Here is a 13282-nt window from a genome sequence, read left to right as displayed (position 1 = left end):
TAAGAAATTTTAGCAACAATCACAATTTATTTGTAATCAGCTTTATGTTTTGACGATTATATTATTTATTTGTAAATTAAGTAAAAGTACAGAATAAAACAAAATCCCCTCAGACCAGGGCAGTCCTTGCTTCCGTATTCATAAACTATATTTTCCTCCAACATTGCGATCATACAAGAACCCTCCTGATTTATTTAAGCACTTCAATATAAATACTTCAAACAACAAACTACAAACCTCAACCGGTCTCTTATTTCTGATGGAGAGATAATAATGATTACTCATACGTAAGCTGTTTGTAAACACAACATATTTCCCCATCCATCTCCAGCATATATTGTACACGGAACCGCACTGATGGAATTTATTTACCACCCGGACGGGTGCGCAGGCTCATTCGCTCAACCATTTTCCCATGGCTGTCGGGAAAATGTGATTCGTTTGCTCGGAAAAGCCATCGAATGCCGAACACGTGGTCGCCGATTTTGGCCGCCCTCGGAACGAACGTCTCCTGCAAAGCACGAATTTCCCACCGCGAACCCTTCAGCGCGACAAGTCGCTAGCGAACCACCGTACACACGGTGGTATTTATTTTTAGTGCCACTGTGCTCTTAAGAAAGGAAACAGCACTTCACGCATAACGATCATTCTTTTAGTGGAATGTCTTTTTTTTCGTTTTGCTTGCTGCTTTCCTTCCATCCCGATACATGGTGCGTACACGGGTAAAGTACTCGCTGTCCCTGGACTGGGGACGTGGTGCCTGTGTATGCCCCCCCCTAAAAAGGCTCACTAATTTATTGCGAGTGTAATTATTGGCCGGATGTTGGCACTTGCGTGCGTGAGGTTCTTATGTCAAGGTTAGCTGTTTGGATGTGAGGGTTTTTTTTAAGTTTATTTCGTCTGCTCGTTATTTTCGGGCTACTTGTGCGAAAGCCACATGCAAGAAAGGAGTCATGAAAAATGAACACTTGTGAGAGCTATTTGTTCTTTACGGCACTGGAACCATTTGACAGGGCCGGTTGGCATTTGGTTGGCGAATTTTTCGTTTTTATTTTAGTTTTTTGTTCGTGGCTAATGATGAAAGGAGAAATATGTGTGTGGAGTTAACATACAGTTAAGAATCCTAATATCTTGACAGTTTATACTCAAGCTGCTAGAAGCTCTTAACATAATTCTTCATCACTCTTTTTTCTTGAGCGGTCCGAAGATAGTGGCAACAGAGGCTCAGACGGCAGGACCGTGGTTCAAATCCTATCCGGACCGTTCCATGACCGTGTAGACTGATTATCCTACTATGTGGCATCAATAAGTCACGCAGCCGGCCGGTATGACCCAGCATGTTGTTAAGCCATGAAGAAGCGAAAATGAATATGGACCCTCGCTTTGGGTAGGATTTCTCTCATGAACTACGTACTGATCAACAAGGAACCGTCTGAATCCATCCAGAACATGGTGTCTTTCCATGCTAAAGACGGCCACTGTCCATAGGACTCTGAATTTCGCTGTCGAAACAACCGAGTAAATGCGAGATGAGAAAAAAATCTGAGAAAAAATCAGAATACTATTTTCATGACACATTTTTAGCATTTTTATTGTTTGACATCTTATATTTCGCATGCTCCCTAATTCGAATATCGCCAAAAATAATTGTACAAAACAATAAAAAGTAATCAAGTGCTAGTCACATTATGAAATGTGAATGATTTCGGATAGGATTCTGAGATTTACTGAGACCATAATCGGATCGATCCTGAATTCGATCTCCGTTCTAATCCTACCACAACAGCATTGCTGGTGAAACGGTACGTTGCTTAGCAGGGATGCCTAAAATTGGGGCTTAGCACATTGATTGTTCTGGGGAAATAGGCTAATATATAGGCCCGAATATAGGCTCCATTGCCACAACGTGTCTTCGGGCGGTAATCCAGCAGCTCGCATACCATCCGGTACCTACAGAATTCGATAGACTTTCGGACTCCAATGTGGCTATCGAGTCACCATTCTCTGATTGGTGATGGATCTGGAAAAACGTCACAGACTTTCATCAGACCAAAGCTCGATGCTGTGTTTGCTGGTGCACAATAAGATGCCGCACGGACTGCTGCACGACAGGATCGGGCTCCTTCAGCCTGGCTCCCAAATAGAGGCTCTGGAGCACAAGTTTGCCCTGTGCGCTAGGGTGTCTAGCGCTTGGAGCATGCTGTGGAGCATACTGTGTGGGCTATGGAAGCCATCGTCTCAACCCACAACCTTAACTTCCCTTCCCTCCTCTTACCTATTTTAAGTCGCATTAGCATAAGTAAGAGGATTCCTATCCTACGTTTGTTTGCAAACTACATCATCCACACTGTTGGAAACATTGCTGTGAACAATGCTGTGGTTGATGATTGAAAATATCCTTAAATGTTCTTTGTGGGCCTGCGACAACGGCGCCGGTCTTCAAACGGCAGGACCGGGTTTTAAATCCCATCCGGACCATCTCTCAGTAGTGGGGACTGACTCTCCAGTTACGTGGTATCGTTGAGTCTAGTAAGCCATTCGATGGCCGGCGTGACCTTAGAGGTCGTTAAGCCAAACAAAAGACGAAGAAGTTTTTTTGTAAAACCTGTGGGTCGTCCCTACATGTGCCCTACTTTTCCTTTGTACCCTAGTTTTTAAGTAGTTTTAAATAAACAATTTTTACTTTAAAAAAATTCTTGAACGACCCTGGATTGTATCATCAAGTCAAATCAAGGATCGATTTGGAGGCGGAAATTCGCGAATTAAAGTCAGAGCTAGGAAGATAGTCTAGACAGTACGATCGACTAGGAAGAAGTATGGATAAAGGCGTAATGAAAATTTAGAAAAAGAAAGAAAGAGAGAAAAATTGGGATAGGTTTGATCCGTGCACAGCGTCTTGCGATTTTTTTTTTTCGTTTATTTATAGAAACTTTGAGTCTTAGAGACTATATTCGCCTCTCTACTGTATAAATAAGGGGTATAATCTAATACAAACCTGCAAAGAATGGATAAGTTGAAGCTATTGCTCAAATTTCTCTATAAATAATTGCTGATTCGTAAAAATCTAATAAGGCAGTTCTGACGCAGTTTTTCGGGTCATAGAATTGTCGTGTAATCGTTGTCTAGTTGACGTGTGGCTCGGTGTGTCGGGTATCCATGGCAATCGGTGAGGATGTGGCGGACGGTGATGTCACCACCACAGAAGCTGCACAGGACTGATATTGTTGTGGATGTAGGAATGAGTTAGGCGTTTATGTCCTATTTTAAGCCGGGAAAGGACTCGCTGCTGGGGATTGGACTCGATTGGGCTTTCCATGAAGCGGTGTTGTGCTTGATGAGACGGAGTTTGTTGCTTAGGTCCAGGTTGTGTCATGAGGAGTTCCAGTATTGGGAGATAAGGGTGTTGGTGATGCATCTCGGCGTGAAAGGGTGTTGTGTGGTTCATCAGGGCGGATTCGACCATTGTTGCCAAGTTGATCGACTTTTTCGTTACCTTGAAGTACGTGAAGTTCCGGAGCGACCCGGAATCCAACATAAAACGATTTCGGGTGAGAAAGGGTCGTCATGTCGTCAAGGAGTTGAATGTGGGAATCTTTGGAGGTGCCGTGTCGGTCGGTCTGTAGTCCATCGTCGGGGGCTAATTGAATCGCTATTGCTTCGGCGGAAAAGTTGGAAGTGTGGTTAGGAAGTTTGTAGCGTTGCGATCGGATTGAATCCCTCGAGGGAACTTTCTTTCCAAACACTAATTATAATATATCGTCTTACACGAGTCTCTTCTTCTAGTTTCATCTTCATCGACGCTAACACAATATTTTTTTTATCAATAATCAATTGCACTAATGCTCATGGACAGTGAAGAACATTTTGACTTATTCTTTCAAGCTTTATTTTGCTGATTATTTTGATGATTTTGAGTTGATTATTTGCTTGTTGAAGAAGAATCTTTGTTAGTTTCTAAAAATTGTACAGAATGATGTGAAGCGTGAAGCGTGAAGCGTCTTATAGAAAATGTGGAAAAACAGTAAATACTCATAGTCCTTCAGTCTTTAAAAGAAAAACAATATATGCCACATTTAAACAGATTAGTCAATAAAACCTGCTTTTCACACAGCCACTCTTTATTGTCAAACCCAGCGCAGGCAATATCATCATCCCGCCACCCATCAAGGGTCCCCCCCAATCGCAATCTATGCAGTTGAAAGTACCCACAGGGAATGATCGTAATCACTTTGCTGAATAGTACCTTCCCATAAACATCCCGGCGCCCAGAGTACGATGATGCAGTTTGTTTTCACAACAACCGTACGACGCCATGTACGACTTTCGCTCCCGGCAGAACGACCGGCCGGCTGAATCATCACCACACGGATCAACCGTTGGGGTCGTTGGGTCGTAAATGTGTACATTTAGCGTACACTCCGAGCCCGGTCTGTGGCGCAATTGCCATCAAAAGTGACATACGCGAAACGAGCGCACTGCTGAAGATGGGTGAAATTAACACACAGCGCAGGCAGAAGAGACTAATGCTAATGCTTTAGTTCCTAAGGTTGCAAACACGTAGACGAGTGTGCTTTGGGGATGGGTTTTGATGAGAGTTATTGTAGGTGGTAAAGCTGGTTCATCAAACGATCGCATCTCGTCCCATATAGGCGGTGGTGATGATTGCGATGATGTTAATAAACTCATTCACTGGTGCAATTGAAACTTCTTGGCCTATCGTTTGCTAAATTAGTCAAGCTGTGTGTTGCTGATAATTTGCTGTGGGAAGATGAATACTGACAGCTGTCAGGCCGTTGTTGAGATGGGATGGAAAGCGAGTTAAGCTAGCATTTTCATACGAATGATTTAGCGATCAGGGAAGAACGTGATACGAGCATTATTTTATGTTTAGTACATGGAATTGACTACTCCAATAAACAAAAATACTTTATTAGAACGAAACGTAATGCAAAGACCACACTGCAAGCATCAATGCACCACTTCCTGAACAAATTGTTTACGGCTTGCGCATGAATGAATGCAACTTAAATGCAGCCCGTTAGAGAATCGCCAGATGGTACACACTTCCTCATTCGCTTAATCCGAACCTTAATCTTATGTCAATGTGATTCGTTCGTCCGGTACATTATGACGCTTAATTGCAACAGTGTCGCGTACAATGTAGCTTCAATCGACTTCATTCATGTTCGGTTTGTTTGTGCTCACTCGGCGCTCGGACTGGCCGTTTTCCTTTCCATAAATTATACCACGTTGCAGTTAACGAGTGCAATGTAGTAGCTTTTTTGTTTTTTTTGTCTACAATCTTTACTCCGTTAGACGACATGCTTCAATGCTGACCTGGTGTTTCGAAAAACGAACGTCGTCCACACAACTTGTTTGCAGCGTGCAGAAATTCGAAGCGAACCAAATCGATGCCACACATCCAGAAAGAAATGAAACATTTTTGCTGACTTTGCACCACACACACACACGAGTAAGACGTTGGTGTGGTTTTAATCAGTTACAATGTGCCAAATGTATTCTGTCACCAGGCAGAAGTAGTTGTTGTTTTTTTACGGATGCAAACCAATTTCACGCCGCGCACAAGTTTACAAGTCAGCTTCATGCGTTTGCGAAACTTTGGCCACCCTTTTTTTGCCATAATCAAAAGTGCATAATGCTGCCACACTGTAATGTTGGGTATGATTTGCACGCGTCTGGTTTGAAGGAAGAACAAAACTATACCAAAACAAGCATAAAATAACATTGAGATAAATATGTTGCGCTTGTCCTGCAAAAAACCAAGAACGCAGGCGAACAATACCAACTGGCCAGACGGGAACTTGGTGTGCCTCTCTTTTCGGTGTAGTTCTTTTGCTGCTGCGTTTCTCTGGGTCTTGTTTTGGTTTACGCTCGCTGCCGATTCCTCGAAAATTCGTGTCGATCGTTATCCGCATACAAATGATATAACTTTTACTCGTAGTTTGTTGTTGTTTGTTTGTTTCGGAATTTTTGTTGTTGTTTTGGAGCGATTTTTCAACAAGATTCAGTCATGAACATGTCTGGCTGCTACTTGAAGACTTTTTTTAATTTTTACTAAGATGATTTTTACCGTGAAAGATAAGTGGGAGATGAGATTCTGGGCTTAGAGAAGAGTTAGATAAGCAGTTGTATTTGCTTCAAGCCAAAATGAACTTAAGTGTGTAAGAAACAGAGGTGGTTCTAGAGATTGGTGCCCGAGACAGCGCCGATCTTCACACGACGAAGGCTGGGTATCGGAACCCATCCGGATCACCCTTTACGCAGGACTTACTCTGCAGCTCCGGATACAAAGCAAGTCACCAAAGCCTGTAATTGGCATGCCAAAAAGCCTTCCGCTGGTTGGTTGATTTGTTTGTTTACAGAAACTTAGTCATTTGACTTTAATCGTCTCTACTCCGGAGGACGCTGAACCGATGATAAAGAACAAGCAGAAAAATGATTATCCAGTAATAAGAGTAATACAAGACGATAATTTCTTATGCTTTACACATTTACCCATCACTAGGTTACTAAGCTAAGAGGAACGAACGATTTAGATGGGATTTGAACTAAGGTCCGGCCCTGTGAAAGGCGGTGACGCTGTAGACTCTCATCCGAAATATTTTAGGGAAACCAAACCAAACTATACCTGAAAAAGTTGGCAAGTAGCTCGTTTTGAATTGAAGATCAATCCTCAAGTAGCATTTTCTACCAAAGAGCCTGTAGTGCCATGAATATGACGATCGTTAAAACCAGAGTTTTAAAATCTCCAAAAACGCTTGACTTCGCTACATGACGACAAATAATCGCTCCGTAAAAGCAGGCCCGTGGCACGTCAATCAATTGAGGAATGATTCGAATGATTTCTTATAAAAAAAAACTAATTTCTTTGATAAATATTACTAACACTAAAGCATGCCATTTTTGCACAATTTGCCATAATTTTATCCCTTAGGACAGGCATGAGCAATCTGTGTTCTCTGTGAAGTGGTTCTATGCGGCCTGCGAAGCTATTTAGGCTTGTAAGAGAAGCATAAGACTTGTTCAGCAACACATTTAGCGCTACACCACCGGGATCCGGAATACGTTATGAAGAATGGTGACCCCACGCTGATAGATAAGCTGCAAGAATCAATCTTGCAAATTTATTGCATTATCCATCAACAGAACTTATGTTCAAAACCTCTCTCTCAAGAACTGATTAATTTTTTGGGAGATCGAGCATTAAATCACCTGCTTATAAAGGATGTTCTTAGTGAAAATGAATGTGGATAATGCGATGTTATTTGTTATTTAGAGGACCATTGAGGCTGAAAAAATAAATAATTTTATTTTTGAAGATGAAAAGCTACCGCTTTCTACAAAATACAAGATTCAATATGGTTGGAGGACTTTGCTGTTTTAATAGACATTTGAAGCTTTTGAATATTCAATTGCAATGAAAATTGCTTTCCATAAATGGAGTACGTGACCAGAGAGAGACCAGAAAGATCCAAAGCCCCTATAAAAATAAATAAATAAAGATAATATATCCTGCAACGCGGACTGCCAACCTCTTTTAATTTTGAATATGGCCCGAAGCATTAAAAAGTTGTTCATCTCTGCCTTAGGTGGATGGTCAATTCTACTGACAATGGCCTTATATCGTGTGCTGATTTTCCCGCATCGATCGCATTTTTTTGTTATAAATCTATCATGAGCGATCATTAAACAGGATACATCGACCATTTAGTTGTTATTGTTACTCCACAACATTCTTCTTCTTCTTAGCCTGTTTAGGGTTGAGCACGTCAGTGATGAAATGGGCATACCGCCAAACTGTTTGTAGGAAACAAGACCCAGGGCTGCATCCGATCTCCGACAGGTCCTACTGCATCTAATCTTGTCAACGAGTTCGCTGTGCTCCTCTATGCCTCGTGCCGAACAGGTTACTGACGTGTCTAACTTCCTCATTACGTGTCCCAGCCATCATATCCTTTCGGCATTGACCAGAGGTGGAATTCTGAGGCCCAAAGTGGAAATAGGTTTGTGGCCCTGCATTTCAACATGCTGTGACCGGGGTGGAAAGGCGAATTGAAGGCCTTTGGCGGAATAGAATGCAGGAGGAGAAGTGGGGGCCTTTAGGCCTCTTCCATCCGCCAGTATTTACAACAACCCGATCTGAAGCCCAAAACGATCGTTTTGGGCTTCAGATCGGGATTCGTATTGGAATTCAGACCTCTTTTCTAGCCGGGGAAAGCACAACGCGGTTGCTCAGTCCGCTTATTGAACGCCCTGCTCATACAACCCGACAAAGATAGTCCTTAAGCACTTGTCGTCCGAAATTGGTAAAAGCATTGGTGTCCTCCGTCCATAAAGATCAGCTACAAGCTACCTAACTCAATAACCTTAAGAATTGAGGATCATAATCGACTGAGTAAACTTCCCAAAATTGTCTTAAAGATAATCGGGATATTCCCCGTACGCAGGAAGCTATTTTTTTCCAGATACGGAAAAATTTAGATATCTAAAGTTTGTTCTACAAAGAAGAAGGAGATGCCATAGTAGAGACTTAAAAATATTTGCGCAATATTGACAAACGTATCGAATTTTACAGTAATATCCTGACAGATTTAATTTTACTCCAAAATGTCAACCTTCAAAAAGCCTTTGGTAGGTTTCATTGCTGATTTTCAAGTAAGTTAGTAGTTAACAAGCTACAACACACCGTTCGGTAAGAAAATACCGCCATAATAAATTATCTTGAACATAAAGAAAGCCCAACCCAACAAGCTTCGAAACAAAACTTAAACATCCTTTTATTTAAACAGCGTTCCAAAATCCCTTTGGTGCCATTTTGGGGTCAGCAACGGAAGTGCCCAAAATGAACGATGCTTAAAGAAGCACACAAAACACAAACCGCCACATTGTACGCTTAACACGGTGTACTATTGTCAACCAAACAACTGGATGCTTTCCATTCGAACGAACAATCGGGCAATTGAAATTTATGACCGTAGCGCACACGTATCGACAAGCGAGCTGAACCGCTTCGTTTATGGTCGATTTGAAATCTATTGATTACATTTTGTTTCCATTACCACCGGCAGTTGCAGTTGTTTCGAATGTCTGGCTTGAAGTACAGAAGCAGCTTCTTTTTTTTTCTGTACACATCCTTGTCTATTAACGTTTTAATCAAGCGAGTCCCACATGCGCACGTGTTTTAATGGTATTCATATTGCTTTCGCAGCTACAGAGCTGCGCCTTTGGAGCTGTTTGTAAACAGGCAGTTGGATCGGGCAAGAGGGCTATCAATGTCTGATACAGGAAACTCAAGCGCTGATGAAATTGGAACACAAAAACGGAAAAAGAAACTCGATTTTTTCCACCACGTCGGCTCTTATCGATAATGGAAGTGAAGTGAAGAGCAAGAAAAAACGGGTCAAAATGCGGAACGGGACAGGGTTATGTAAACTTTTGTGGAAATAGTACACCAGTACTATGGTTGCAGTTTTGCCGCGAGTCAGTCTCATTACGAGGCAGTGATTGTGGGGAACCTAAAATATGACAAGGAAATAAACAGCCACAATAATGACAACAGCAATCCGTAAATTGTCTTCGAGCTAGGGATTAAGATGTGACCCGAAAAACATAACTAGACGTTGTGTGTAGGCAACTGTTTTGAAAGAAGAGGAAGATGTTTACCTCACCACGCTTCTTGTTGGTAAGACTTTGTTAGTAAACCATATTTGATCATTTGTTTAGTTTGCTACTTTGCCACTCACTACGCCACTTACTTTGTCGTTTGCTGTAGCTCTGCTTACAAGAAGATCAATCAATACGAATGGTACTCATCTTCTGCCGGACCCAGGCCCGTCCTCCCGATGCCATGCTCGCCCCCATCTAATAGGCGCCGGTGTCATAATTCTAATTGACAACTTGTGACTTGCAACAGACGAACGGCTGCAGTAACCTCGGGCGCGATGCAACGAGCGGTAATGCAATCTAGGTTGTACAAATATCATTGCAGCACGTAATGGGCACACAACTGCACAGCTTCGCTGCTGATTGATCGTGATTAGTGCAGGAGGAAACATATGCCTGCGTGCGTTATGTATTTTTGCAAGGGCAGGAGTGCGTGTCGGGAAAGGACCGGGCATGTGTACAATACTAATGGCGAACAGGCACCGGACGAAAGCGAAACCGCCTGATAAGCAACAACGTATTGCGCGATGCTGTCAGCGAAAGTTGTACGCTGCGTACGAGAACTTGATAAGATGGTTAACAATGTTGCTTGGGAAACGGACTTTCGAGTGAGTGCGTTTTAATTGATTGCCATGACTCGTTGACTAGCGATGCTTTCGGTTGGGGTTGAATGTAGCTCGGAGTTTCTTGAGAGGTGCTTAGGAACTTGCACAGTTTATTTGCCCTAGATGTAGAAAAACATCGTGTCAAATTTAAGTGGTCTAGGATTAATAAATAAGTGGAAGTTTAAAGACAGGTGCCCGCCATTTTTTTTTCAACCACATGTTTGATGTAGTTCTGTGGAATCTGGATTAGTCTTTATAGGATTCCAACAAATCCGAACTTAAACAACACAGATCGTTTGATAAGGATCTGAACAAATCCACTCAAAAATTCCGATAGTTTCTTGATCTGTCGTTGATCAATTATTTTATGTCTAGCTAGGTAACACCGGCAATTAGTGCTATCTGAAGATGCTATTTGAAGGAGAAGTAGAATAAGTACAGCGATTTAGCAATTGCGTTGACTCGTACAAACCATCGAGAGATGAGGGTTCTCTTTTGCGAGCTGTTTTCAGATCATTTGAAGATGTTCGCTCAAGCGAATAAGGTATTGGTGATCAAAATAGATTATCCTGCTCCTTCTTCTAGTCATAACGACACGAGTTAGTCCGGCCAACAGATGGCTTCCTGGATACCTCGTAGTTGGATAGTCGGGCCTCACCACGGAAGAACGGTCCTTAAGGTTATCCTTAAAATGTTTAAGTTTGTGTTTGAAAAAAGGTTGTTCTTAGCTGTGAGGTCTTCGCCTGCCATTTCTGGCTTACTTGATCTGTGTTGCATGAACTTAATGAACTAGAATACGAGCCCTGCTGGCACCCAATTCATTAGCTTATCGCATATAAATATTGTCAGGGGATCCAAGAATCCAATACATTACTTGCAGAGGAATTGCTGATGTTACTTCCGGATTGAGGCCTCTCAAGCAGACATTTATTTTTCAAAAATTAGAAGCTTTAGAATAGAACTTCTAACGTTTGAAATACTACTACGTATCTTATTTAATGTTTCCTTTGCGTAAGTCATCCATGTCTGTTTTCTTCTTTCATCTTTTAAGCTAGAGTTCTATTTGGTTTTATAAAATACCTGTCAAATAAAATTGTTTATAAATTGTAACCATTTTATTCTATTTTTTAACCCCAACGAACTGACTTAAAACGACAATTTAGTCATAAAGTACTTCAACCGAATTTTTACTACCACCGAAAACAATACCTTCCCTTTTGTAAAACTCAATTCTTGCCTGCCGAATTGACATCTTGGACGTTTCCGGCAGCTTCCGGTACAGCATGTAGGCAATGACCAGCATAGGTAAGCCAGCGACAAGTAGCGTCCCACCATATCGATCATACACCACGAAGTCCCACTTGTAGACGATTGCAAACACTGCCACATGAAGTACATTCTCCAGCACCTGTACCGCCACAATTGAGAGAGCTTTCTTCTTCGTGTTGAACGCTTCCGAGCAGAGTACGTCCGGGATGAAGGTGAGCCCCAGCGAAGCACCCACTTCACAGGCCAAGAAAATGGCCATAGCTATGTCGGGTGTGATGGAATCGGTTGCTATGTAGGCGATACCCATCGCTACCAGTATCACACCCGTCGATACGGTAGACACCAGCAGTAACGCACGCCGGCCAAGCACATCGACCAGAAACATGGCACACAGTCCGACAAACATTCTTATCGACGTAACTATAACGATCGAAAGGCGCTCTTTGGTGTCGTTGATATCCAGCACTTCCTCGATGACGTTCACCTTAATGGAGTTGACAGCGTAGTTGAACGAGAGCACGGATGCGATCTTCCCGAGCGCGATAAGTACCAGCGGGCGTAGATTTCCATCACGAAAGATCGAGCGCGATGTTGACGCATCTTCCGAGAGCATCGTTTTGAACTCTGTCATTTCATTCCGAATTTCCCACGTCTCGGTGGATTCGTTGCGTAGCTTCATCATGCTAAGAGTTGCGTCCGATTGAAGATTACGTTGTAGCAGAAATACAGGAGATTCGTAGCAAACAATCAGATTGAGAAAGAATGCGATCAGCATGTAGGATAGTCCTAGAATCCCTAGAAACTGATACGGTTCCAAGCTTTCCAAACTCACGGTGTTCATAGCACCACCGATCAGCACACCGGAAATGATGCAGAAATTAACCGCCGCCATAATAACGCCACGCAACTCCTTGATCAGTATTTCGCCTCCGTGTATCAGCACCAACGGATATGCCATACCGTGTGCAATCCCCATTAGGCCTCGGGCAAAGACAATGCCTATTAGATTGTGGGGCAGCGCGATGCTTACCGTGCAGCCAATTATCACGAACGACATTATCACAAACTGATGGTGAGAAAATCGAGAGCGTGTAAGACAGGGTGGAAGGGTCCTACCAGGCGGGTATCACTTACATTGATTTGTTTTTTGGTGTAGCGCTCGATTAAGAACCATGCTGTAAGTAGGCCCAGAATAGCCGCAATGTGGAAAAGTATCAGCGTCACTAGGATAGCGGTATCCGAACGATCGTACGTCCATTCATGATTTTTGTAACCCGGATCGTACAGTGTGCCGGCATGGTACATGCCAGTGGCAAGTAACGTTAACACTCCTGAATAAATAAACGAAGAGATTATGTCCGATTTAGATAGATTCGGTGCATAGTGTATTTATCTATAAACTGTATCCCAATAAAAGTTACAAGGACAAATTTTATAGCAAACAGATATTCGTTGCTATAAAAAATGACATTTGCCCTCTGAGCGGAAACCCCTGCAGTGTGCGTGTTTTGATTCAATTAATTTAAAAGATAACGCATGACTCATCACAATTATCAACACTATCCATGGTGATGAGTAACATTTCAATAATTGTTGTGTCTTTAAATACAATCGCGACACAGTTATCGACAGTTCCTTATCGCCGACTTAAACCACAATGAATGAAACACTAGCTCAACTGCTGGCAGCGTTTATAGCAATGAAATCTTATCGCTGTACACAGT

The 13282-nt window shown here is 42.4% G+C and overlaps 3 protein-coding genes across 3 annotated transcripts in view; all 3 read right to left on the bottom strand.

Moving 5' to 3' along the window:
• The window catches only part of LOC126567469 (cytochrome P450 6g1-like), a 243540-nt gene that overhangs the window by 25580 nt on the left and 204678 nt on the right, over nt 1-13282 (bottom strand). The gene's annotated exons all lie outside the window — the stretch shown is intronic.
• The window catches only part of LOC126556500 (uncharacterized), a 518397-nt gene that overhangs the window by 304747 nt on the left and 200368 nt on the right, over nt 1-13282 (bottom strand). The gene's annotated exons all lie outside the window — the stretch shown is intronic.
• Nucleotides 1-13282, bottom strand: part of LOC126556088 (solute carrier family 2, facilitated glucose transporter member 5-like) — a 160171-nt gene that overhangs the window by 146605 nt on the left and 284 nt on the right. The window contains exons 2-3 of the mRNA XM_050211287.1: nt 12693-12889; nt 11446-12624 (exon numbers count right to left, since the gene is read on the bottom strand). Coding sequence (XP_050067244.1) covers nt 11449-12624; nt 12693-12889 — 1373 coding nt within the window. The 3' untranslated portion in view covers nt 11446-11448. The remainder of the gene's footprint in view (nt 1-11445; nt 12625-12692; nt 12890-13282) is intronic.

Source organism: Anopheles maculipalpis, chromosome 2RL (genome assembly GCF_943734695.1).
Source record: "Anopheles maculipalpis chromosome 2RL, idAnoMacuDA_375_x, whole genome shotgun sequence".
NCBI classification, from domain to species: domain Eukaryota; kingdom Metazoa; phylum Arthropoda; class Insecta; order Diptera; family Culicidae; genus Anopheles; species Anopheles maculipalpis.
This window is presented reverse-complemented; position numbering and strand designations above follow the sequence as displayed.